The sequence below is a fragment of the Chelmon rostratus genome, chromosome 7, assembly GCF_017976325.1.
Source record: "Chelmon rostratus isolate fCheRos1 chromosome 7, fCheRos1.pri, whole genome shotgun sequence".
Classification (NCBI taxonomy): domain Eukaryota; kingdom Metazoa; phylum Chordata; class Actinopteri; order Chaetodontiformes; family Chaetodontidae; genus Chelmon; species Chelmon rostratus.
Genome location: NC_055664.1, coordinates 20,439,058 through 20,466,504, shown reverse-complemented (window position 1 = coordinate 20,466,504; position 27,447 = coordinate 20,439,058). Strand labels below are relative to the sequence as shown.

Sequence of the window (27,447 nt, the reverse complement as noted above, 5' to 3'; positions counted from 1 at the left end):
TTCAATGCTCATACAATTTTAGGCACACAGCTTTTAAATTATTTATGAACAACACTGCACAGAAAGCGTACCAAGAGTGTATTTGGAGAATAATTATTTTTAAAGCTGCTGTCTTGCCCCCACGCTGATAAAATGTTGGTGCTATGCAGCATGAAATAGCTTAAACAGGTAAAAGGTCTTGCATTTTGTGCTTTTTGTTGGTTGAATTCATTGCAAGACTGGTGATTAATTAGGGCTTGGTAGCCTTTCTTTTTTACAGTGATCTTAGGCATGTTTGTGATAAATGATTATATAAATAAATTAACTTGACAGCTGCTATTTGTCGGACTCTCAAAGGCCACAAGTCATTGAGAATTTGTGCTTAGAAGTACAACTTGGGAGTTCTTTTTGCCTGATTAAGGTTCCTCAAATATTCTAAACATTATCTTTATAATGCTTTTGTCCCATTTGGTACATTTTAATGTGGCTGCAGGCTTCGAGCCACATCTGCATGACTTGCCAGTGTAATGTGCTTGGTACATGACTAATGTTAAAACTATTATTGACTTGCCAGTTGCTGTGGTAATGGCCCTCATTATCTATTTAGTCATAAAGTATTCAACACATACACAGCTATTTGTACAACCGCTGTCACTCAAATGTTTTTGAGCTTTTTGAAAGTTGAGAGTTGCTCAACAAAAGCAGTGAGGAAGCTTTATGAATACTTATTCGTCGCTGCCATCTAGTGGCCGGAACAGACTCTGCAGCGAGTTGGAGGCTTCATAGCAAAAGGGAACAAGATGAACAGCGTTTAAACAGAGGATACTTGGGATCAAAATAGTTTTATTTAATGCACATCACACTTTTTCAAAATGTCATGTGATCACACTGATGTAAAGTATGTCTGCTAATACGTGTCCCTCCACTATTCCATGTCCAGGTCATCCATCTCCACAGTGCCCTCTCTCTTGACCCATGGTAAAGGCAGGGGCACGTAGGGGTCGAATGTCCAGCGAGGATAGACTCTCTTGTACAAATTCATCAGGACAGTGTCTTGAGAGCGCAGCTGATTATCAAATACACACTTCATGTGGCCATGTGTTCCTGAAAAAAAATAAAACATGGCAGCCAGAATTCATGGGAGATAACGGCTTTAAGAAGCTGAAGAAGTTTTGTCTGTCACTTTTCTCACCTAAAGCCTCCTTGATGTGGCCTCTCCGACCCCATTTTGTCCGCAGCTCCACTGGCTTGAACCACATGATATCATCTGGCACAGAAACAAACAGTAAACCATGAAGCTTAAAGACTCCAAATTCAAACATGTACTATTCTGTAGACATGGTAAGAAAGGCATGAGACCAGCCTCTCACCTCTGTTAAAGAACATGTAACGAACAACTGCAGAGCGCCGGTTAATTTTGAACGGGTGTCCGCTCAGTACAATCCTCTTCAGCATAACACGCTGAGGGTCACAACTGAGCAGACTGCCTGTAGCCACAAGGTCCTGGATGCCTAGAAAGACACAGAAACAAGAACGCAAGCACAAATACCAGTGCACGATGAGCTTAAGTCCATAATCAAATAAAACAATTAAACAGACAAGAGGAAGGACGGTCAAAAGTTTAAAATCAAGGCAGCCAGACCAATAATGAAATCTACTTTTTTTTTTTAAGTATAGACGGGACTTTTCATCTCACCATCATTCCTTTGTTTAAAGAGCAGGACTCCTGCAGGGGGGAAGGTGATGGGAGCGTACACCGACACCACGGTGGGGGCATCTGGCCTGAGGAAGCGCTCCATCTTGTGCTTGTCAGCTGGAGAAGAGCAGAGCCCAGTTCACTCTCTAATCCAGCAGCTCAATCTGTTTCAGACCACTTGCTTCTACAATCATTCTGCTAATACATTGTTTTGTATACAAGTAACAGCAAATCCTACAGGGCCCCTAAAGTCCCTGGGCTATCACATGTCACCAATCAACCTGTTTACCTGTGGAATGATCCAAACAGGTGTTTTTGGAGCATTCCACAACTTTCCCAGTCTTTTGTTGCTCCTGTCACAACTCGTTTGAAATGTGTTGCTGCATCAGATTCAGAAGAAGCAGATATTTATCTATCTATGAAGTTGTTGAGGTCACACATTAAATATATTGTCTTTGTGCTGCTTTCAATTGAGTGAACGTCAAAAAGGATTAGCAAATGATCACATTTTGTTTTATGTTTTACACAGCGCCCAGACTTTCGTGGAATCGGGGTTGTACTACAATCATCCCATAATGACGGTGTGTCTGTCTAAATCATTAATTCATATGTTATGGGTTATTATCTTGCACAAGATAACTAAAAATGTCACCTTACAGGACTTAAGGAGTCTCTAGAGCACTGTCACATGACCGGAAAACTGAGCAAAACAGTGAACCTGGCGTCTAAGTGACTGAACGCTGCTTTGGAAAAGAGCATCACTAAATAAAGTGACAAATGTTACAATTAAATGTTGAAGCGTTTTTGCACAATGGGCGGTGCTTGGTGAAGAAGTGAATACTTGTGGCTACCCATCAGTTGTTGCTAGTTTTGTTCAAGGCAACGAGGATTTCAAGTTCTCCAAATTGGATCTTAATGTGAAAGCACTGTGTAAATTTACTTTGTCTCTGTCAGCAAATCCAATTGATTTTGCTGCAAACATTTTGCTGCTGGTGTGACTGAGCCCGCAGTATGAAGCAGTTGGTCATTGTTGGCCATCTCTCTGCAGACTGGGTCCTTTACAGATCGCAGTTCTTGTAGTGCATGTATTAGCGCTACTTTTAAAATGATTGTTTCATTTTGAAGAGATTATGGTTGAATTAGCGGTATGATTAGGGGAATGTTTGCTGGATTAACTACCTGATGTGTGCTGAGAGAAGATGGGAGAGGCACGGAACCTTCGAAATCCACAGTGAAACACCAGCTCCTCTTTAGATTTGATTGGCTCTGTGTTGCTGGGGTGTCTCCTCACCAGGAGGTGCATCACTGACATCTGTGCACAGATTATTAAAAAAAAATGATGCAGCCAGAAAAGTCAATAGTACTGTACTGTACTGTCAGAAAACACTTTCAGATGTCAAAGCCGTGGATCATACCTTCTGTTCATGGGGCAAGAGAGACACCAGCATGAGAGGTCTGCCTGACTGCACACTCTCCATCACAGAAAAAGGCACATCGATGATGTGCAGCGTAACATACCAGCCCACCTGAAACAGATCGGCGGCAGAGTCAGTGAAGCCACAAATCTAACATCCATCTACAAATAAAGACGCTCACGCTCTTTTTACCATGGCTCCGTCTTCCTCGGCGGCAGCCTCAGCCAGGATGCGGCGGCGGGTGCGTTCAAAGCTCTGGAACTGGAAGATGCGCGAGTAGTTGAGAGGTAAGTTCTCCATGGGGTCCCAGGGCGAGGAGCGGAAGCTTTTTAGGCCTCTATAGCGCTGGAACCTGAACACAGTGGACAGCAACGGGATCAAATGTGGTGATGATCAAACTGTATGAAGAGAATGATCTCAAAAGTTCTTTTCCTACCAAACTAAATTTACATTGCTTGAATATTTACTCCTCATCCTGCATTGAAGAAGCAGAACTGACCTGATTCTAGCTGCCGTGTCGAGGGGTGTGTCCACCTCGTCAGGGAACATTTCATTGGCTCGAGCCTCACGGTAGCGTTTTAGGCCTTCTTCTTCTGCGGCTTCATCCATGTGCTCATCATAGCGCTGATCTGCTCCGGCTCGCTCTGTGGAGCACACCTCTTCCTCCTCCTCATCCTCCTCTTCTTCCTCTGAGGCACAGCCTGAACCTGGCTCCTGAGCAGACAGGATAAAGTACAATTTGCACCAATATATAGCAGCACTGAGGCCTGTTGATATTAAAGACCTGAACAGAGAATGCCACTGACTAAACACACCTGGATACTTGTGTCAGGTTTTAAGATGAGGCATCACGATGGCCTATACAACCTCCCCAACTGGACCACCTTTTCCTCCCACATTTCCTGTCTGCCTCTTGACTATATGCAACCACCTAAAATGCCCCAAATGTTAAGATAGATAAAATAGCATGGTCACAATTTCAAGCCACAACAGGAATGAAACAACTTAACCAAACAAAAGGAAATCTATTAATTTTCTGAGGGTCAGTTTACCCAAAACACAAGAAATCTGTGTTTTCTCAGTATTTAGCTGTAGTGTATCTACTCCTGCAGAGTTGGATTTGTCCAAGCTTTGTTATATCCACCTCTGAGATTTATGCCACTCTTTACACAAAGGAAGTTAATTCAACTTCATGTGCCTCCAACCCTCTATCCCCTCATACTTGGGGTGGGTGGGAGACAGACATCTCAGTGCTACACTCGAAATATCTCAAATGCAGAAGAACAGGGGTCCGCTCTTCTCTTGCTGTTCTGTATAAGCAATACTACCCTATCACAGAGCAATTTTTATACATATGCACAACTTTTTTTTAGTTCACCAAGGCAGCTTTTTGCCTCCCCAGTTTCTAGATTACAGCCTTAATACTCTACAAACAATGACCTGATGCGCATGTTGGGAACAAGTGCAGTTAAAGAGATTCTTAATATAGAAGTTGTGACTGTTCAATAGTCAAACATAAACAAAACTAACCCAGTCACGATAACAGCAGCGTTTTGAAACGACTTGGACTGTGTGCAGTTTTGTAAGTATGTGTGAATGTGAGAAGGAGTTACTAACTATTGGAATTCCTGGTTCGCACTGATTTAAATGTTGTGCCTTTCTCAGTGTGTTCACAAACAAGCGTCTCCAGTGTTTCCTGACATTTGCTCTTAATATTTCTAGAAATGTGACTTCTACGGGCAGTATATTTGTATGAGGAAACGAATCATCAAAGATGACATGCTATACAGTGCTCCCTTAACTGGCAAATTACAGGCAAAGCCTGCATGAAGGGAAAACAACCAGCATGGGGCTGATTCACAACCTTTCCAACATCCCTGCTGCAGTAATAATAATCATTATCATTTGAAGTACCCTTTTCCCCATTGTTACCCTCTCCTAAATGCGTATTCCTGTGCGCTAACCTTTACATCAAACACATGCTAATAACAATTACAGATCATAATGAACCCATTACATAAGGAGAGTTTCCCTGACTTCTTTTCAAGCAGAGCTGGAAATAAATAAATGGTCGACCCCTCCCTTCGTCCAGACAGGAAGTTCTGTTCACAAGACAGGAAGACAGGAGGCTTCTCTCGGGACTCCTGCTCCAAACACTATTGTTGCGGTGAGCAGCCTGGCACTACAGGCCAGAGACAGACACTGAGAAAACAAACAGTGCCTCTCAGTTACGAGGTGCACTGACCGTGGGTCACGTATGCACCGTTTCAGCCCCGGAAACCACCGACGCTCGCACATCAGAGCTTCTGCACACCGTACACCGTCTGACTGCAGCCACGCTGTTGCCATGACAACAAGAAGGCACTGAACAAACTAAACCTCAAGTATGGCTTTTCAACTGGCACTTTTTGCTGTGATAGGTCAAACCTCGCCGTTGTGAGCTGAGTAGCCCCCAGGATGGACGACCACCGGAGTCAGGTCAAAGTGTGCAGGACCACCTCCAAGCGGGTTGCGTTGGTGCCCAAAAGGGCTTTGTCATCATTCGGCGACGCTTCAGCAACATGTTTAAATAACCTCCACTGCTATTGCCAGACATACCAGATACCTCATCAGTTTCAATCATCCCGTCAATAAGCAGTTAATGCTGTGCAAAATCATAACAGCCTGAAAATCCATGATAAGTAGCTGGCTACCAAGAACTGTTGCACAATGCAATAGCAGCAGCACTGAAGAGGAGGCTGCTTTTATCATCATCAGCTCAAGACAAGCACGTCATCAGTTAAAGACACACCTGCAGGTTGTAATGGAGATGCAAATCCCTGCTGCGCTGGGCGGACGCGCTGTGTCAAACCAAGTTAGCACATGAGTATGAAAAAGGAGTACTCAGGCTGAACTCGGGCAAGTCTGAAACTATTAATTGATATATCAATTAATAAGGACTGAAATGAATTAATATCAGTTTTAATAACTGTGTAATATTTTAAGCAATTATCAAATTATAATGCAAAGCTTCTACAAAATGAGGGTTTCAACATTTTCTCTCATATCACTATAAATTAAATCCATGTCAGTTTTTGTTCTTAGCTCAATTTTGAGCTCAGTTTATGATCACTAGTGTTTTTAGTGTTCAATCACCAGTTATTTGGTCTGGTCTCAATACCACCATTCAGCTGCTGCTCTCAAGCAAGAAGACTGATATTTTAATAAACAACAGAGATGCACACTTTGCCAAAAAAAATAATCGATAATCGCTTCCCTCTGTCATGTGTGTGCCTGTTGGTGCCGTCTGTCAAGACTTCAAACACCCCAAATTACTTTCACTATGTACCTGAGAGTTATTCTCCTCATCCTCTCCGTCCATGGCCTCGTCCAACATGTCATCATCATCGTCATCAGTGCTTTCTTCATCCGTCTCTCCATCCTCCTCCTCGTTTTCATCAACAATCCATGTGGCCTGGTAGTCGGATGTTCCTTTAGGGACCTTCATCACACGTTTGTTCTTCCTGGCCTCTAAACAGCAGAGAGAGACATCAAAGAACAACTTAGAGCCCTGTCTTATTGTGGCAGGTTTAATTGCAGTCTGCTTTGAGCTGTAATCAAGGGAAATGCGGCAAATGCCAACAACATCCTGGCAAATTGGCATCATTGTACAAAGTTTCCTCGATTTCCAGTCAGTGCCAAGGTGACGTCTCTCACAGAAATAATTTGGTGCTAATTCCAAAAACAGGATTGCTGCAAAAAACAAAACTGACAGACTATACTCAACTGTTTAACTAATCAAGTGTGGGGACTCAACCCCTACAACAATATCTTATCCTCATCTTGCCACCTGTGTCATCTCAAAATGCTAATGTGTATCGACTCTGTGCACCTTCAGCTTCCAGCAGCTCTGATTCTGTTGGCCACGTCTGCTCTCCGTCCATGGGGTCCACCTCAGCCTCTGCCTGCAGACTCTCCCTGCAGGACGGGTCTGCTTTCATGAGCACCCGCACTGGAGCCTCATCTTCGACTGCATCCTGCGGGAAACCCAGACGCTGGGGTGAATGGCAAACTCAGCCCACTAACTGCAACTCACACAGCGTGACATTTACATTGCTTATCACAGTGACAGTGGAGGCTTTTACATTCTTGAGTTGTTCCCACCACCCTTTCATTCATTAAACTACAATATGAAAATATAATACTTAAATTTGCTTGCTTGGGTAATTAATTATAATCAAAACCCACTTGCAGAAGCTAACATGACATTTACTGTGATGTTTCGGGTCTCTTCAAGTGAGAAAAACCAATATCTACAACACTGATGTACATATTTGTCACAAGTAATGACAAGAATACAGGATTTGTGGCAAATGGGCTGAAAATTGCAACAAATATGTTGGTATGGTCCTTTAATCCACATACTTAGTACATTATTGTGCAGCCTAGTTTTAATTCGAGCTTTTGAAGAAGCTGAAGCTGAACAGCAGAGAGTAATTTACAGTACTTTCATGTTCGTCATGTTAGTTTATGAAGACTTTATAAGCAATAAATGTAAATAATCACATGCAAGGAAACCTGTTATTTCAGAGAACAGAAACCTTTTGCATTTTGAATTTTAAGAAATTTGATAAATAAAACATAAGGAATGACTTTGTCGTACCATCATGTCGACATCTCCTCCCTTGCCAGGCTTTGCTGGTCTGGCTGTTAAATTGACGGGCAGGGGGTCTGATGGAGCATCAATCTGACTGAGCTGAAAGTCTCCATGACCACTGATGTGCACCAGTCTGTCAACCCGGAGAGGACGGCCACGGACATACCCAGACACACAGAGGGTGCCCAGGCCAGTGGGTCCACCACCGGTCCCCTCAGCAGGTCTGTTGGGCGTAAAAGTGACATTCTGAGCCAAAAGATGGGAACGTCTTGCGCGGAAACCGAGCTTCCTCTGTCTCTGAGTGCCCAGGTGTCTGAGAAGAAGAGTGGCATCCTGCTCCGAATCCAGAGGGAAGAGACGGGTATCAGGAAAACGGATCTCAGTGATCTTTGACAGAGCTCTCCTGGACTCGACCCTCTTCTTCACAGGAAGATCAGACACACCCTGACAGACCAGCGCTGCATGGGGTGAATTCAGGGACAGAAAAACAAAGTGCTCTGAAAACGTACACCAGATTTTTATATACAAAATCTACTGCAATGGCAGTCTATCACAGTGCCAATGGAGGAGTTTAAAAGCTCTAGCAGTGTGCAGGTTTATACCCACCATGGCTGGGGAGGCCCTGGGCAAAGAGGCAGGAGAGACAGTAGTCTCCATAGCTGTCCCAGCCTTCATTAGAGTCCAGCACGAATACAAGGCTATCTGCAATCTTCGCTACATCCAGCAGGGCGTGCATGTCAGCTGTCCAAAGAAACCATCAGAGACGCTTCAGAATGGGACACATCAAAAGGCATAGAGCACAGTGCAAGCTATCAGGAGATTTTACATTACATCCTTTAAATGAATCCACGCCAACATACCCAATCTTTGCATTAAGTGTAAAACATGTGTTTCACTCTCTCTAGGACTACCTTATTGTCCAAGATTCGGCACTAACTTTATGTTTGTTCTTTCTTAGGTTACCAGTGTATAGTTGCCTGCATTACCTGGTGTATATATCTTAGAATCAGACTAACATAAGTAACTTCATGAACAAAATTATTATCTTTTGTTGGCTACACTTTCACTTTGCCTGGCTCTTCAAAAAAACCTTTCAGAGGGAAACATACTGCCATTGAAAAGATCTGGGGCTCTTTTTTTTTTCCTTGTATAATTCCATTGTGTATGTCAGCCCTTATTTTCTTTGACATGGTGTAAAACAGGTGGCTGGCTGCACAGAGTGCAACTAATGGATGCATTCATTAGTCACAACACTGAGGTCTGCAACACAATTCCTGCAAGAATTAACTGCATCTAACTTTAATTTCACTTCCGTTGAGTATCAGTCAATGTCACTTACCCGTGCTGTGGCTTAGAAGGGTGAACCTTTGTTTAAAACGAGGCAAAATCAGCCCAAAACTGTCAGTGATGCCACTGACGCACCGCTCCTGATGTACGACGCCCCCAGCACCCTCCCTACGTAGAAGTGTGGTAACAGCGTCAGGGTCGACGCCAGCATGGAGGGACACCACAGCAACCAAATGAGGGGGGCCGTCCCTGCTGCCTAGACGTCGCTTTTCTGTCAGTACCTGAAAAGACAACAGACATGGAAGCTCAGCTGCACCAATCGGGAATTCAAAGAAGACTATTCTTCATGTGAAATGAAAAATGTACCATGTCTTTCTTATTCCTGCGTAGCTGGTTGGCTTTGTGCCTTCTGTCCATCTTCTTTTGCTCCTTCCTCTGTTTTTTGGTTAGGGTCGTCACTGACACTCTCCCTGAGAGACAGTTCAACACAAAGATGTATTACTATGTATTATGCATTATATGTATTTGCACTATATAAAACACAGATTGCAAAAGAATGTCTCAATTCTTCACCGTATAATGACGCGCAGACCTGCAATTGACAGATTTTGTGCTATGCTTTTCTTCACATCATTATCGCATGAAGCCAAATCATAAAGTTCCATTTGCATTCCGAGTTTAGTTTATAACTGTGTTGTAAGACAACCTTGCAAACAAAGTATAATCTGGCTGCTTAGAAAAGATTTGTTAATACAATATATTCTGCAATCCCATATCACACACTGCCCTGCTGCAAAACATTAATGCATGCAAGCAAACACCAGTGTTGGTTTGCATATATTCTGCTTCTATCAGTCACTGCAAACCCATTATATTACAATGTACCAGTTTTTATGATTTCACATTTGAGCTGATGCTGGGTGTGAACGAGGTAAAACATGCAATGTAACTACAAGTTGTCAATAAAGCTATAAAAGATATATGAACAGTGTGCAAACAAGATATTCACATGGCTTCCGGTAGGCTAGCCATGATTGAGGTCAACAACACAGTATTTTTGCTGCTTTAAACACACATTAGGAGGACAATATAGCAAAAACACCTGTCTGACATGCTCAGTTCACTGGGATCCTCTGTACATAACAGCTATACTCTGATATAACGTTGATGTTTCTATTTTGAGCATGAAACTCAAAAACCTCTATGTGAACAACTATAAAATATTCTTTTGAGCCATACCATCACAACAGCTTCTCAAATGAAAATGTATTATGTTGTTTTATGAAAGTGTCACATAAAATTAAACGGCAGTGCTAATGTACTGGGTGGCATTGAATTTATAGTGTATGTATTTAATCATAAGATGATAAGAAATATATTAAGTTAAGCTGTGAGGTATGAAAACCTCCACAAAATATTTTGACAACATTATCTAACAATGAACTCACTCAGTTTAGCAGTATGACAAGGGATCAGCTGTCCGGTGCTTTAAACTCTCATAGGTGAACGGGAACCGGAGAAATTTAGTTATCAACGCCAAGCGAGCCTTTCTTACGAGGACATGTATAAAAAAGACTTGATAACCATGCTTCACGTTTTCTTCTGACCTGATGCCACCCCTGAATTCATAAGAAAACTCAACACGTGTTTGCAGAGCACAACCACAAGCTATCACAACACAGCTAACACCAGTTGTGGAGGGACACTTCATGTCTGAACACGGCTTACCTTTGTTTTCTCTCTCAATTTCACCTTTCGTCCGGTGCTTGCCATGTTTGTGGCCTTTATTTTTCTGTTTGTATACGCCGGGTCTGTGGCCCTGCTGCTTTTCCCCATTCGCAGCCATTTTCACCATGTGGGAAAGTCAGAAGATTTACTTCCGCACTAGCGCCGGCGTCATGACGGAGGCGTGTCGTCAGACTTTCCGGGGAGTTTTTCCTCTTCAAAATAAAAGCCTGGTTATAAACTTTTTTCAGATTGATTTTCCACAGTAATTAGCGATGTTTAATATTGGATTATATTACTGGATCTAGTGCATACAATTTAAGACAATGATATATATCCTATATATCTGCTTTAGATTAGATTACAATATCCAATAGAGAGTATTAGGTTGCTAAAGTTTTTGTTTCTCCTCTCAATAAAATGCAAACAATTACCGATAAACATTACACATGCAACAAATAATATTGTATGATGCATGAGCTTTGTATGTTTATACCCACAGTTGCAGTTAAATGATTAATCCATCCACTCTTTAATCATCCCCTGATATTTAAACCTACTCTCATCATTTAAAAATGATTCATCCTCTTTCCAATTATCCAGTGCCAGAGTTCACAAGAGTAGGTGGAAAAGATGGAGGCAAGAGAAGAAAATTAAGGAGCCCCCGATGTAATGACCTTGGCCAACACTGGTGCTTGCACCTCCTGCAGTTGTTCATTCAGAGAACAGGTTCCTGCCATACCAGCATCCTTACATTGCTGGGTCCTTTCAGTTTTACCTTCATGCAGTATAAGTAAGCCTGAGAGCATAACATGATCAACAACACCACTGCCGTGACAGCACGACCTGTCTACCTGGTACACCTGTCAACTACCACCTGTAACTACATTATACCATCAATTAATTCATGGCTTTCACCACTTTAGAGAAAAAATAAAAGAATAAATCTAATTCACTCATTTTAAAGTTACTGTAAGTGGCATTTATCTGAACATCTGCAATGCTATGTTTCAACCATTTTATTTAAGTGCCAACATCAACATCATTATCGCCATCAATTTGAATTTTCCATTGAAATGAACATGGTTGTGCTTACTGGTATGTTCCTTTTAGCACTCACTTTCTGAATTATGCTTTTTTTAAATAGTTGTTTCCTCCCAAAAGCTGCTAGAAAGAAATTTCTGCACTGGATGAAAATGAGGGAAAACTCATTTCATTTCAGTTTCTTTTCATACCTTGTCAAGTATGTGCATATATACATTTTTTATTTATAGATTTATGTAATTAGAAGAGCACTCTATGTTTTGCAGTTAAAGCCTTATAGGGCCAACCTTTTCTGCTTTCTGCCTGTTAGGCAGTTTGATCACAGCTATTACAGACTCAAAACAGCCAAATGTATTGCTGTCACCTGTAAGGGCTCTTCTCTTCATGGAACAGCTCCAAGATGAGCAACACACATGCAGCAGCAGTCACATGTGGAACCCTCTGAAGAAGAAGCACGCCAAAGTCACGCAGCCCCCTCCAACCGCATTCAAGCTGATCCAAAAGCCCTCTAGGAGCCAGCTTGAGTCGAACTTTGCCGTTTGTTGGCTTTGCAACAGGCAAGTTATTGTACAGGCTGAGTTACCATGCAGATATTCTTGTAGAGAAAGAGAGAGAGAGAGGGAGAGAGGGAGAGAGAGAGAGAGAGAGAGAGAGGAGAGAGATAGAGAGAAAGAGAGAGAGAGAGAGAGAGAGAGAGAGATGAACTTGAAGGAGAGGCTACAGGGGTTTCCTCTGTACACTGTTACATCATGCACATGCCCAGAGAATGCATTAATAAACAATAGCTGACTATCATGCACTGCCTGAAGCAAAAAATTGCATACTGTTGGTCTGCTGATGAAGGATTCTTAAAATATGATGTAAGCACCATCTATATGCACCGAACTCTCCCCTGGAAATTGTTATTAAATTAATGGAAATTCTATTAAATCTATGTTGCTAATTACCATAAACTATTTAATTTCATTATTTCCCCACCTTAACATCAGTTATGCCTAGTTGTTTGAGATTCTTGCCATGCATTTGGTTCAAATCCTCAAGCACAGTGGAGGGCCTTGAGATGCACTCTTTGGTCTTTCAATAACAAGCCTGCTGCAGAGGATCCCCAGTGCAAGGCACATAGTTTCAGTGAAGCTGCTCAGTAGCCAACACTAGACTAAATGTATTTTTACTGGTGTAGTCCCTGTTGTAGAGCATTAAAGTATAATGTGAGTGTGTGCATGTGTTTTGAATTGTATTGTTACAGGTCAGGGCAGGATGACTGCACTACTTACAGATGCACAATTGTGGCAAACAACGTACATGACTACTTTCATTTGGCTTATTAAAATAGCTTAAGCAGCAATGTTTATGGAAGAGATCAGTTGAAACTGCAAATGTATGCATTCCCCAAATTCTCATTTCTTTCCATTCTTTTCTGTGTGTTTTTGCATGGTGATCCATCAACACTACTACTCGCCAGCCGGAGAATAATTTATTATGTTTTTGATTACCTCTTCTCAGGTGCCACCATCAATCACTTCCCACTTGTTAATGATAAATAAATAGCCAATAAAATGACAATGACATACTTGGCAGACTATCATGAAATTTAAAGTTCATGCTCTCTATATGCCAGAAGAGAAACTTTTACGATTTTGGACACCCTGTGGACTTTACTCTTGTGCCACCTTTTATAGACTCATGACCGTAAGCCTATAAATACTTTACAATTTTCGATCAGCTACCACACCCTAACAATCATAAGCAATTGCACTTTTCAGAGAAGCATTTTCCATTGAGAGGTAATGCATTTTTAGATTTTTATTTTATACCTATCCCATGGTGTAGTCATTTAAGTGAAAAACATTACAACATATGAGGAGATACGGAACCACAAATGAATAATGTTTTGTAAGAGTTGAATTACTCTCCTATATATTATAGGCTGAGTGTTTTTTAATTATGTCTCCGCCTCTGGATGTTTTTGGGTCAGAGAGAGTTTACTGCAACCACACCAGGCAGGGCGGAACTGCTGTTTGCAGTATGTCGAAGGAAGACGGACAGTCAGGCGGAGTTACTGCTTAACTAAACAGCTAAATTGTTAATATGCCTGTGTGCTAGGTTAAGTCCCAAGGTTTTCTAACGACGTCGGGGATATTATCGCGGCTCGTTTCGGAGTGTTTTGGAGGTGTTTGAACTTCCCTCACATTCTCCCCAACGTATTTTCACGAAGGGAGGCGGCGGTGGAGCGCTCGGCAGCCATCTTTGGACCTGCCTGGGAGTGGGATTCGACTGTTCTGGCACCCTAGTTACTTCGAGGGTGGGGATTTTAACCTATAATAATTCACAAATCTGTACGTTATAATCGACTGACAGCGTTAGGAACCACAAGGATTTAGCGTACGAATTTACCGCACCGGGGATGAAACAGGAAGAATACTTTTATAATCCCAAACTGTTTTGAAATACACGACATTCTCTACAGTGCTGAAACCTGGCCTGTCAGGAGAGGGTGAGTTTCAGCTAAGTGGGTAAGCTAACTTAGCAAACATCACATAGGTTAGCTTGCTAATTTAGCAAATTCTGGCAAATGACTCGTAAAGTTGTTTTAATTCCACATCACTCATGTAGTTGCTGAAGTGTTTACGCAATAAAAAGGTCGCGAATAATGCTCGGATGGTTTGATCATATGACACGTAACTTAATGTTAGCTTAGCTCACGTTAAGTTTGGTGTGTAGCTAACATTGCAGTCAACGTTGGCTACTTGGGAGCTCCTGAAACCTCTGAATTTGTTTGCGCACGCTTGAGAGCGGTGTTGGGTCTTTACATTTCATACTTTGTCAATTCGACTTGCTTGTGCGACAGCTGAAACAGCTATTGGAAAGTGACAACTTTCAGAAAATCCCACCAAGTGATCTCTGTAATTCCACTTGTGTTGCAACTCCAGCGAGGTATTACCTAGCCACAGGTGAGTTAGGATGTAACGTAGCAGGTAATGCTGGGCTACTATTTCATCCAAGACAAGATATCTTTACGTTTGTTGTAATGAAATCCATGGTCAGTTAATACCAGAGTAATAGCAATGCTGTCTTTACAAGTGTCTGCCTATCCCCACAGTCAGACTCTATTAGGCCCGATTGCTATCTTACCAATTATTGTACTGTAATGTAGGCCTGTAAATAAACATGCATTGTTTAGCTGATGATAGTTTTTGGCTTTTGCTCTTTGACATGTGTGGTAAAGATAAAGGAAACACTAGTGGTTGATATTATAACGCTATTGTGTGTTTGTTGTGCCATGGAATGGCGTGCCAAAAGGACAAGATTTAACTGGCCGACATTACTGATACTTCTGCATTGTGTACCAATTTCTAAAAACTGATGGCAGTTTGTAAAGATAAATTATCTGAATGATATGAAAGCTTTAAACACTCTCTTTCGCTATGTCTGCAATTGCAGTGCATGTCTGAAAGCATGCCATTGCTGTTAAGTCAAGACAGACAGATAATCACTAGTCAAAGTGCTCACCAGGGCCCCTTCTTACCTCCCTATAGCTGTGTGAACAGGAAATGCAGCGCAGTGAGGACATACATTGGGAATTCCAGCCCTCCAGCTTTGTTGTCCTGTCCTGCTGCATTCTTGTGCATGCGTGTGTGTGTGTGTGTGTGCTAGTCAGAGCAATGATGTTTTATGAAGGTATCAGTTATCATCAGTCACTTTTGCACTCACGTGTCCACAGTTGAAAATGCCCATCATGAGATATGACAACAAGGCTCATTCATGTGCAACAATGTAGTAAAGGACAATGACAATAAAGAGGCACAGTCCCACATGGTAATGAGGCTTTATTTCAGGGCCGTGGCTGCATCTGTGTGGAATAGTGAGTTGTTCAGTGTTGTTGTGAGACAAAAGATGTCTGCTTGAACTGGGGGCTGTTTCTCCCAGGCTGGGAAAGAAGTCTTGTGACTCTAGCGTCAGCTCTGCATCTGTTTGCAGCTAATCATCTGAGCCGCATGGACTCAGTAAACTTTGCTCAGTGATCTTTTACAGTCTACATCTGTATTACAGGAGTGCATTTGTATAACAAAATATTTAAAAGCAGCAAATAGTTAAAAGTTTAAGCCTGAAAGTTTAGTTATGGACCTATGCAATGTTCTGTTCATCAGGATGAGTTCAGCTAAAATGAAAATAACAGACAAATTACAAAAACCTACTTTTTCCCCTCATATTTCTAGTGGTATCTATTCATGCCAATAGTTTTGGTTTTACAGTGTGAGGTTAATGCACACACCCTGCTGTGGATATTTTCAGTATTCCTTTACATTCACAAGAGCACAATTCACAGTAAGTGTTTCAAGTAAGTTGTTGGATTGATTGATTGGAGTACGCAAGACATTTTTGGAAAGGCAAAACATTTTCGTTTTTAATTTTGCAATTATGTCTGCATTGTTTTCCTGTGGATATCTCAAAACTGGGGCAAATAAGAATGAGCAGCATGGCAAAAGCCTCTGTAGATGACTGGGAAGAGGTATTTTTATTTTTATTTTTTGTTTTTTGGATTTTGGTGAACAGACCCTTTAATTATTTGTAGGAAGGTTATATGAACGATGTTTGAGAACATGTGTTTACATGTGTTTACATGTAGTACTTACAGGTTTAACAAGTAGTCCCATCATTGGAATGTTTTGTTTCAGTTCAGGCATCTTTCTCACAGTGAAGCAGTGTGTTGGTACCTTGGTTGCTTTGTTCGAGCTGGAGATTGTCGGCAGCGAGACCGTTCTCTGTATCCTCAGCACATCTGTGTGTCTGCATACCAGTCACTGAAGGTGTGAGGGGAGGTTGTCAGGACACAGCCCACTGATTTCCTCACTGTAGGTGCTGTTACTATGGAAACACAAGACCTATCGCTTGCTGCCTCAGGATTTCTGACCGGGTGGCCATTCTCCACATTTGCACCTGGTATCATGGTTCAGTTCATGTTTTGTGTAGCCTTCCCTTGCTTAGGTTAATAGGCTCATGTGTAGCACATATGAACAGCTGTGATTTTTACACAGATGTTTCACTTACCTATTGTGATTATTATTAGTAGGTAGAGAAGATGTGAAACTTACCCCAAACATCCAAATGAACTTCTTAAACCACTCTTGGAGCACATTGTGCTTCTCTGTTGTACATTCAGTATTAATAATGAAGGCCCGTAATTTTTACTGGAGGTACATGTATCATTAGGTTATACCACTGTGCGGCTGTCGTGTTTGTTTCAGTGTACTTTTTTTTTTTGCTTTTAGCTCTGAACACATATGAGACCACTGACCTGCAGATGAGCCATAGGTGGGGGCTTCCAAGTCGCTGTCGCAGACCCAGATAGTTCCTGGCGGCAGCGGCATTGCCCCCCCACTCCCCATTATGCCCAACAGCAGTCGGGCGGGGAGCCTGAAGGACCCCGAAATTGCCGATCTCTTCTTCAAGGAGGATCCAGAAAAGCTCTTTGCAGATCTGCGTGAGATCGGACATGGCAGCTTTGGTGCTGTGTATTTTGTGAGTTTTACTGTTGCCCATGTAGCCAAAGCCACTAAAAGAAAACTTAAATTATTGGTAAAGCTGTGAAATGAAGATGACAATCACACCAATTTATAATGTTTTTAACATTCAGGCACGTGATGTGCGGACAAATGAGGTGGTGGCCATCAAGAAGATGTCTTACAGTGGAAAACAGTCCACAGAGGTATGCTGGCTTCCACTAACCTATATCATGCTAACAGGCAATTGTCACCACTTTAAGCATGATGTTGTTTCGTTTGTTGTTATAGTCCTCAATTATCACTGTTTTCACAGAAATGGCAAGACATAATCAAAGAGGTGAAATTCCTGCAGAGAATACAACACCCAAACAGCATAGAGTACAAAGGATGCTACCTGCGTGAGCACACTGCCTGGGTAAGACTGTACATGAGAGCCTCAGTGATGATGATTACGAACATGTATTAGCCACTGATTGATAAAGAGAAAAAAAAATCAAATTCACACAGAACACTGTCTATTTCATTGCAGCTGGTAATGGAGTATTGTCTAGGCTCTGCTTCAGATTTGTTAGAAGGTGAGTTGAAAACCTTTAAACTCATGCATGAAGCTGTATGACTACAAGCAGAGAAGGTAATCTTCTCAGTCCTTGTCATTTTTTCTTGATTTGCATCACTATTGAATGTATCCCCTCCAGTTCACAAGAAACCTCTGCAAGAAGTTGAAATAGCTGCAATCACCCATGGTGCTCTTCAAGGGTTGGCTTATCTTCACTCCCACAACATGATTCACCGGTGAGTATTTCAAGTGTTTGGGAGCATGCTGGGCACCAAGTGCTTGTGCTCTCAGGTGTTCTGTCTTCTGTGTGGTGCTGTAATCATTTCCTCTTATGTGTTTCACAGAGATATCAAGGCAGGAAACATCTTGCTGACAGAGCCAGGGCAAGTAAAACTAGCAGATTTTGGTTCTGCCTCCATTGCCTGTCCTGCCAACTCCTTTGTTGGGACTCCATATTGGTACGCTACAAAACACGAACAAAACACTCTCGTAGCACCTTTGCAGATTTTACGTTAAATTGCCTTTAACATATTTTTATCATGCTGAATGTGTTTGTTTTCTCAGGATGGCCCCAGAAGTAATTTTAGCTATGGATGAGGGTCAGTATGATGGAAAGGTGGACATTTGGTCTCTGGGAATAACCTGCATTGAATTAGGTATGGTCACTGTTCTCTATGGTGCAATTCACATCTAAGATTTAGACCTCTATGTTGTTGCATCCACACTCATCTCTTACACTTTTACGAACATATCATAGCCAGCATCTATTTTGCTCACTTAATCAGTCAGTAACGAAATAATGTTGCTCTTTCTTCCTCTCATAATTTCATTGTTCTACGCAACATCCTGACTCCATCCCTGATGTAACCTTGCACTTGTTCTACAGCTGAGAGGAAGCCTCCACTGTTCAATATGAATGCAATGAGTGCCTTATACCACATAGCACAGAACGAGAGCCCCATGCTGCAGTCGAGTGAATGGTGAGTTTACAATGAAATTTAGAAGAGCTGGTATCTTTGTTTCTTAAACAAGCATAATCCATTAAATAAGAAACTGCAATTATCCAATGTACAATATTCTTTTTCCACATTTCATCTCTCAATTTTAGGACGGATTATTTCCGAAACTTTGTAGATTCTTGCCTTCAGAAATTTCCCCAGGATAGGCCGAACTCTGAGGAGCTCTTAAAGGTAAGAATCAGAAAATGGCTATGACAGATGTATTTGATGCTTTACGGTTAATCCCTATAACCACAATAAAAGTCAGGATCTTCATGCTTTTTATGTGTTCTTCCTCCAGCATGCATTTGTCCAGCGTGAGCGACCAGAATCCGTTCTAATAGACCTGATAAATAGGACTAAGGATGCAGTGCGGGAGCTGGACAATCTGCAGTATCGTAAAATGAAGAAGATCTTGTTTCAGGAAGCCCACAATGGCCCCACAACTGAGGCACAAGATGAAGAGGAGGTCTGTCCTGTGACTGTTTAGCTTGCTTCTGTCTCTTTCTCCATTTTTTTCATCTCCAGATTAGGGAGGTTGTATTTTATAGTATTGTATTGTGTGATCTAATGTTATTAGAGGGCATTGTTGTGACTTTACTGTCTGTGTTGTGTGTTATATTTAGGAGCCAGAACACAATGTTGGTCGGACGGGTACAGTGAACAGCGTGGGGAGCAACCAGTCCATACCCAGCATGTCAATCAGTGCCAGTTCCCAAAGCAGCTCTGTCAACAGTCTAACAGATGCAGGCGATGACAAGAGTGAGGTGGACATGGAGGGAGACCACACAGTCATGTCCAACAGCTCTGTGATACACCTCAAACCGGTAAGAATACCAGGTTCCTGTGTGACCTGTAGCCAGGTCTTGTTAAATGGTGTTCACTGTTTCAAATTGATTCTAATAATTCATTATTATGACATGATTCCCAAATAGTCTGGACACTGTGTAAAACATATATAAAACAGAATGTGCTAACTTTCCAATCCTTTTTGATATATACTCAATTAAAAACAGTACAAATGCAATATATTTAATGTGTTATATTATATTAATGTGTAATATTCATTCATTTGAAGTACAACATTAGATATAACTTTGCAGTATCAAGTTCTGCTGTTTACATATTCTGTGCATTTTTGCTTACCTTTCAGGAGGAACAGTCATATAATGAAGAGTCAGAACCTCACACCCGGCCAACTGAGCCACAGTCCCCGCCAACACACACTCCACGGCCCAAACGGAACCGCGAGCACTTTGCTACTATACGCACAGCCTCAGTGGTAATTACACAAAATAACTGCTTGTATACTTACTGGACTTTTTCCTCATCAGTGTCTTGGTCAAAGGCAACATCGTTTGATATTAATATTGTCCTTATGTTTACTGAATACTTTTACTTTAAGGCTAGAAAGCAGTAATAGTGTGTATAATTAAAAGTAGGACAAGCTTGAAACATTTATGATTGCACTTGGATATGTACAATAATTCTGTTTTCCTCATGTTGTCTTCACCTCACTTGTATTTAATACATACAGTAGCCTCACATATATTTAATTTTCACAAAGACTTGTTCTTTCAACCCTCAACATTACAAAGAGAATCTGCGTCTTGTGTTTGCCAGCTCACTCGCCAGATTAAGGAGCATGAGCAGGATTCTGAGTTAAGGGAGCAGATACTGGGCTACAAGCGCATGAGGCGGCAGCACCAGAAACAGCTGATGGCCCTGGAAAACAAGCTGAAGGCTGAGATGGATGAGCACAGACTGCGCCTGGACAAAGAGCTGGAGAACCAGAGGAATAGCTTTGCCCAGGAGATGGAGAAACTGATCAAGAAGCACCAGGCGTCCATGGAGAAAGATGTATGCTTTCAACTCTAGATTCAAGTTCATACAGGATTTACGAAACACTGGCTATTAGTTTTTTTCTTGAACAAACTGTTTGTGCATTCCTCCATCAGGCAAAAACATTTAGCAATGATGAAAAGAAGTTCCAACAACATATTCAGAGTCAGCAGAAGAAAGAGCTCAACAGCTTCCTAGAATCCCAGAAACGGGAGTACAAACTTCGCAAGGAACAACTCAAAGAGGTAGGGGCATCCAGGCCTGCATGTCCTATACATTAGTCTCCAATACTGTGCTTTTCAGTTTACTTTCTGTCAACAAATGGACATCAATCAGTAATATGATGTCTGTTCTACTAGTGACCTGCAATCTCTCTTCCGTTTAGGAGTTGAATGAAAACCAGTCAACACCCAAGAAAGAAAAGCAGGAGTGGTTGTCCAAGCAGAAGGAAAACTTCCAACACTACCAAGCAGAGGAAGAGGCCAACTTACAGCGCAGACAGCGGCAGTATCTGGAGCTGGAATGCCGCAGGTTCAAACGGAGGATCTTGATTGCTCGCCACAATATTGAACAGGACTTGGTGCGAGAGGTAAACACTGTACTCTCCTACATTGTACTGCTGCGTCTCAAATGTTGCAGATATTGATTCAATATAGAGTAGCCTTTATTGTCTCCCGTGGGAAATTAACTAATTAGCAAACTAAAATTGAGTTATCTCTGATGTCTGACAATCTCATCTCCCTGTTGTTTGTCTCTGCATGTGCACATAATTAGGAGCTGAACAAGCGTCAGACCCAGAAGGACTTGGAACATGCCATGCTTCTGCGGCACCATGAGTCCATGCAAGAGCTGGAGTTCCGCCAGCTCAATACCATCCAAAAAACGCGGGCTGAGCTGATCCGCCTGCAGCACCAGACAGAGCTCACCAATCAGCAGGAGTACAACAAGAGGAGGGAGAGGGAACTTCGACGTAAACACGTTATGGAGGTTCGCCAGCAACCCAAGAGCCTCAAGGTGAGAACGCAGCTTGTGAGCATGCATGCACCTTGAAAATTCAGTAGGTACTCTCATTTCAATGATAATAAAAGGTTGGTCTTGGTGCTCGTAGGCTCTGCCTAATGTGCAAATCACTATTTGTCAGGCAGACCTATTCTTTACCTTGAATGAGCTTAGATGTGCTGAAACATTGATCCTTTGGTTCGGCAAACATTTTAAAATAGAAGTGAGAATAGAAGCTGAACTGTGTTTCATTTCATGCGATGAATGGTTTTCAAATTCTACTTATTTCGTCTGAGCCCAAAAATATTTTGGTTGTGCACACTTAAATATAGTAAATAATGCTTGTTTTTGAATATAAAGATATCCCTAATTGTATGATTTCCTCTAGTCCAAAGAGCTACAGATCAAGAAGCAGTTCCAGGACACATGTAAGATCCAGACCAGGCAGTACAAAGCACTGAGGAACCATCTGTTGGAGACCACACCAAAGTCAGAGCACAAGGCTGTCCTTAAACGGCTGAAGCAGGAGCAGCACCGCAAACTTGCCATCTTGGCAGAGCAGTATGACCACTCCATCAATGAGATGCTTTCCACTCAGGCGGTGAGTCTGGCAATGCCAGGAATGTAGAATTCTAAAGTTGTGAAGTTAGACCATGAAGGCACCGCCTTTATAGGATGTGCCCAAATCAGTTATGGCTGTGTATTTATTTTATTTTTGGATGGGTCCTGATTGTGATCTTCTCTCTGTCCTTAGCTACGTCTGGATGAGACTCAGGAGGCCCAGTGCCAAGGCCTACGAATGCAGCTACAGCAGGAGCTGGAGCTTCTCAACGCCTACCAGAGCAAGATCAAGATGCAGACAGATGCCCAGCATGACCGCGAGAGGAAGGACCTGGAGCAGAGGGTGTCACTCCGAAGGGCCCTGCTGGAACAGAAGGTTTTACTCTTTTCATTATTCTCATGGGGGGGATTTACATTGGTCTGACATCATTATTAGTAAGATTTGGTTTTAGAGGTACTTTCAATTTAAAAGCTCAGCACACTCATACAGGTTGTCAGTTATTCTGGTTTATTAGACCTGCTTCGGTTTGCTGGGATTTACGTGGGTTTAGCTGACTCCATGTAGCAATAAACAGGATTTACTGTGGGTGTACTTTGTCCAGCACTAACAGGTGCAGCAAAATTAACTGGGGAGGTTAAGGAAGTAAAAATAAGTGAAAACACCTGTAGATATGTACCATGGGTGTGCTGTGCCTTTAAGAACAGCTGAACGGAGATTTTTTATAGCAGTTTGCATTTTGACTTGTCATAGTAGGAACAGCACAGGTGTAAATAACATGAACAATTTGCTGTTCAAGTGTCCCACTAAGCCATGACAGTGTGACAGTGAGCCCACATGAATAATACCAGGACCCTGAAACTGAAGCAGCCAAATGGAATTCAGCCATCACTTATTTGATTATTTACACCTGTGCTTTTCCTTAACAGAGTGAACAGACGTACAGTGGATGTGAGTTTAAGGAGTTATATCTGTGGTCCATTTAGGAAACAATTTGTGAATAGTACCACTGTCTGATATTAGGTCTAGTCCATACAAAGGCAGAAAAATCCAGTTTTGTACCTTTGTTATGGGTTGGATGGATGCAGTAGAAGAGGCAGCAGTTAAGTCTATCTGCTAACTGTGAAGCACATATATGAACATTGTTATTTACTTATTTTTCTTTTTTATGTAGATTGAGGAGGAGATGATGTCTTTGCAGAATGAGCGCTTGGAGCGAATCCGGAGCTTGCTTGAACGCCAAGCCAGAGAAGTCGAAGCTTTTGACTCGGAAAGTATGCGTCTGGGCTTCAGCAACATGGTGCTATCAAACATCTCCCCAGAGGCCCTCAGCCACAGCTTTCCCGGGGCTTCAGGAAGCTGGAGTCACCATCAGCAACACCCATCTGCGAGCGCTCAAGGGCCACACTGGGGCAGTGGCAATCTGGGCGCAGGGTCGAGTCACCAAGGCGGCCATCACCACTATCACTCCAGTCCGGGAGGGGCACCTATGCAGCATGGCTGGGGGCAGGGCATGCAGGGAGGTGGGGGTCCATCACCATGGGGCCATCCATCAGCAGTCTCCCGCAGCAGTGGAGGTGTACAGAACAGCCCCCAAGCAATGGGGAGGACACCCTCAGGAGGGCGCAGTGAGCAGGGCATGAGCAGGAGTACCAGTGTCACCTCTCAGATATCTAACGGGTCACACCTCTCCTACACATAGATCCCCTGTCAGCCCCGGAGTCAGAGGTTGAGTGTGGTGGAGATGTAGAATCCAACAAACACAGCAGGACAGAGTATTGGCTGCTCTGTCTCTCTCTGCGACACTTGGCCTCCGATTCCCCCGTGTACAGATGTGGATGTGTGATGAAATAAATGTTGCTCAGGTCAAAAGGGCTGGAAGAGATGCAGCCCGTCCTCACGGCAGTTTATCGGCACACATACAGATCCTTAAATTTATGTTACATAAGCAGTTTGAGTGTCAACACATAATACTCCCATTTGTTTTTATTTACAGCTCTCCTTCGGAATTAAAAAAAAAAAATGTTTCGTGCTATTCACAGCCATTGCTCTCATTTTGCACATGAAACACTGTTAAAAAGCCTTTGACGTGGGTTAACTATGTCCTTAGAAATGTGGTATCAAACAATCACGGTCAACCGATTTTCTTATTCAGCACTCCCCCTTCTTCATTCTGCCGATTCATGTTCAGGTAGACACTGGTCGATTCTTTGACGGTGGTTGAAAATGCAGCAGACCTGACTCGAGATGCTTGGCTGTTGTGATACGAGCCTGCTGTAATGGTCATTATGTTAAATTAGATGCTTCTTTATTCAGTAGTTTTTCTTCACCTGAGTTCCAGGTCATCAGCCAAAATGAGACATTACAAATTCAGAGCCAAATAAACTGATATTAACAGGCTTATGCTACAACACTACTATAGTGCCTTTTAACCTTTGATTACAGAAATCAGTCTCAGATGTTTATAGTTTTACATTTTACACTTCACTATCACTTTAAAATTGGTGCCAGTGTATGTTTTGTTCAGTCTATTTTAACACCTGTGATTTTAGTTCCAGAGGTCCCACATACTTTTCTCAGATTATTACATTCACTGTGTATGCAGTAAAGTTGGTTTTAGTCTTATAAATGGTGAGATATAGTATAAAATTACTTGTGTATATTAGTGACTATATCTTTAGGGCTTTAGAATGGTGGTCGCACATGTTGCAGAGAATGTCATTGTACACATTCACAGGAGGAATTGTGAAGGGGAAAAACTAATTTGCCTTCAAAAACAATCCCAGTATTGATCTGTTCATTTTTATTAGTGCCTTTTTAAAACTGCTGCCTTTTCCAAAGCACTTTATACAGCTAAATATGTGTAAGATTAATATTTGACTTCTTTTCGCAAAGCACCTGGTGGATGAGTGTTTTGTCGGTACATATGTCGTTGAGTTGAGGAGTCAAGCTAGCCTGTGCTGTGATTTTTAGGAGCAAGTTCCCAAGTACATACAAGGCCAAATGTATATCAACACACAGTATGTGACTGAACGCATTTCCCCACTTGCTGCAGCTTTTACTGTTGGGGAAACTGTGGCTGTTGTTGGTTATTTCCTCTGTGTGTATGTGCTGAATTTTGATTGAATAGAAGATGTGAGGATGCTGCAGTCTTTTTACATATGGTCCAGCTACAGTTTCCATAAAACAAACTGAACTGAGTTAGCGGAAAAGAGTCCATTGTGTGCAGGCAGATAGCTTTAGGTAATTGTCATGACCATGACAGCAGGCTTGGCACTACAAGGAAAACTACACTTTTAAAATTTTGGGGCCCAGTTAAGTAATAACACTAAAAATTTAAAAGGGGCGAGGTTAGAAATGTTTCACCATCTCATCAGAACCCAAGAACAAGGGTGACTGAATCAAGCACATGCTCGCATGATGTCATTGCTGCATATACATGTAAATGTAAATTGAGTCAATGCACACTCTGTGAAATACAGCCAAATACAAACATAAATGTGGCAAAAAGCACTTAGGTATTCCTTTGATAGCTCTTGCAGCTCCTCTAATAGTATCTGTTTCTGTTCGATCCCTTCTTTCTGATTTGTGGTTGAAATATCATCGGAGAAGTCGGTGCCCTTCTAGTGTTTTATTAGCCTCTGTTCAAGTTAGGCTTTCCATTTCCATACACAGAATTTAAAACACTTTGTTGAAAAGGCCTTTAGAGATGATGATCCAGAGATAGCTAGGATATAAACTCCCCTGAATCACAAAGCTGGAGTTAAGTGTTCATACGTGTATATTTTATTAAAGAAAACATTTAAAGACTAAACTCACATTTTAAGAAAATAATTTTAAAACTAACTTTATTTAACTGACGGACCACACTGATAGCAAACTGTTCACTCTCAAAGTGAAAGTGGTGTTGCGTCGTCTGGACATAGCTCATTGGAAGACGTTCTTGGTTTTGTGTACACAGACAGAATTCCTCATATGCATGTATTTGCTGTCATCTCCTTTGAATGCCATTTATTCGAGTTCGTTCTCCTCCGCTGCACCTTTTGTCCCCGTTCCACTTTGATTCAGAGCCACCTTCTCAGATGCTGGCCCTTTCTGAATGTCAAATTGTGATATGTTTATATCACACTTGAGGACACAAAAAAATGCTGGGGTCTTTTTCTTAAACAGGTGGGATTTTAATTTTCTACATGTATATAATCCTACCTAGAAAGTATGCATTATATGACTTTACATATGGTTTGGTCCCAGAACTCATTCATTTTTTTTAACTCCAAGTACTAGTTGCAGCAACTGTAACACAGCAGGTTTATTCGGAATTTGTTTTCTGGTTTAATTGATATTTGGTAAAGAAAAGGGGAATGTATTTATCATGATCGGAATCTTACCTTAAGTCAAAAGCCAAGGCCAAGAGTTTGAATGTTAGGCCAATCAAACCTCACATACATGCCAACCTTAAGTTTGTATGCACAATTTTTGTTCACTTTTATGTCAGTGTTGTGTGTGAGGGAGTCTGGATATTGTTTTCAATCATTGTCAGTCGTAAGACCTTTCCACCACCTGGATTTTATTTTATATTTTAAGTTTTTTTTTTTTTAAGCTTAAACTTTGATGTCAAATTTTGTCCTACTGACTGAAAGCATGTGGGATACTGAGTGAGAATCGGCAACAGAAAATGGTGATCCTTTCTATGGTCAAACACTGTGCCATACCTGAGTTGCCAAGACCAGATACCACTGCATTGTCTCATCTCCATGGTTTTTCATTGGACTGAGGGCATGAAATGTATGAAACAAAAAAGCAAGTTGGTTCTGGTCTAGTGGCCAAAGTAAAAAGGCTTGAAAAGATGATGTGGTGACAGGCAAATTATGAAAAGAGATAGCATTTCTTTGAAGATGTCAGTATTCTTCTTTGGCACATTACCACTACAACTCATAACCTGTATTAAACTGTATAGATGGTGGAACATGTTATTGAATGTCAGAGAGATTATGAAGATACTACATAAGAGATGGTAAAGTACTAAAAGTGGATTTAAATTGTGTAAAAAGATTCATGAAACAGAATAAAAATAGGATCAAATTTACTATTTTGTTTGTATTATATTTACCATTGTGTTGGCAGAGGGATATTGAACAGAAATCAGCTGTAATAAAGTAATTTTAGTATAACTTGTCCTGTGTTTTTTATTTATTCATTAATTTTTG

General features: G+C 41.7%; 2 protein-coding genes across 3 annotated transcripts; one reads left to right on the top strand and one right to left on the bottom strand.

Moving 5' to 3' along the window:
* Positions 1–812: 812 nt before the first annotated feature.
* On the bottom strand, positions 813–10,868 carry tsr1 (TSR1 ribosome maturation factor). Its single transcript, XM_041941134.1, has 15 exons — positions 10,742–10,868; positions 9,380–9,483; positions 9,066–9,294; positions 8,333–8,467; positions 7,733–8,184; positions 6,962–7,106; positions 6,419–6,600; positions 3,590–3,804; positions 3,283–3,442; positions 3,091–3,201; positions 2,855–2,987; positions 1,676–1,792; positions 1,350–1,490; positions 1,172–1,246; positions 813–1,083 (listed from the first exon to the last, which is right to left on the bottom strand). The coding sequence occupies exons 1-15, from the start codon at positions 10,866–10,868 to the stop codon at positions 905–907; spliced, it is 2,505 nt and encodes an 834-aa protein (XP_041797068.1). The 3' UTR covers positions 813–904.
* A 2,946-nt stretch (positions 10,869–13,814) lies between these two features.
* Positions 13,815–27,405, top strand: taok1a (TAO kinase 1a). Of its 2 annotated transcripts, none has more exons than XM_041940211.1 (20): positions 13,815–14,084; positions 17,053–17,302; positions 17,418–17,489; positions 17,600–17,701; positions 17,816–17,861; positions 17,982–18,078; positions 18,187–18,300; positions 18,407–18,498; positions 18,729–18,822; positions 18,951–19,032; positions 19,142–19,309; positions 19,467–19,667; positions 19,994–20,122; positions 20,464–20,700; positions 20,799–20,927; positions 21,068–21,271; positions 21,457–21,696; positions 22,070–22,282; positions 22,436–22,618; positions 23,415–27,405. In XM_041940211.1, the coding sequence occupies exons 2-20, from the start codon at positions 17,171–17,173 to the stop codon at positions 23,940–23,942; spliced, it is 3,063 nt and encodes a 1,020-aa protein (XP_041796145.1). In that variant the 5' UTR covers positions 13,815–14,084; positions 17,053–17,170; the 3' UTR covers positions 23,943–27,405. The 2 variants fall into 2 exon arrangements, with proteins under 2 accessions (XP_041796145.1, XP_041796144.1); XM_041940210.1 differs by having other exon boundaries at positions 13,815–14,276.
* Positions 27,406–27,447: the final 42 nt, after the last annotated feature.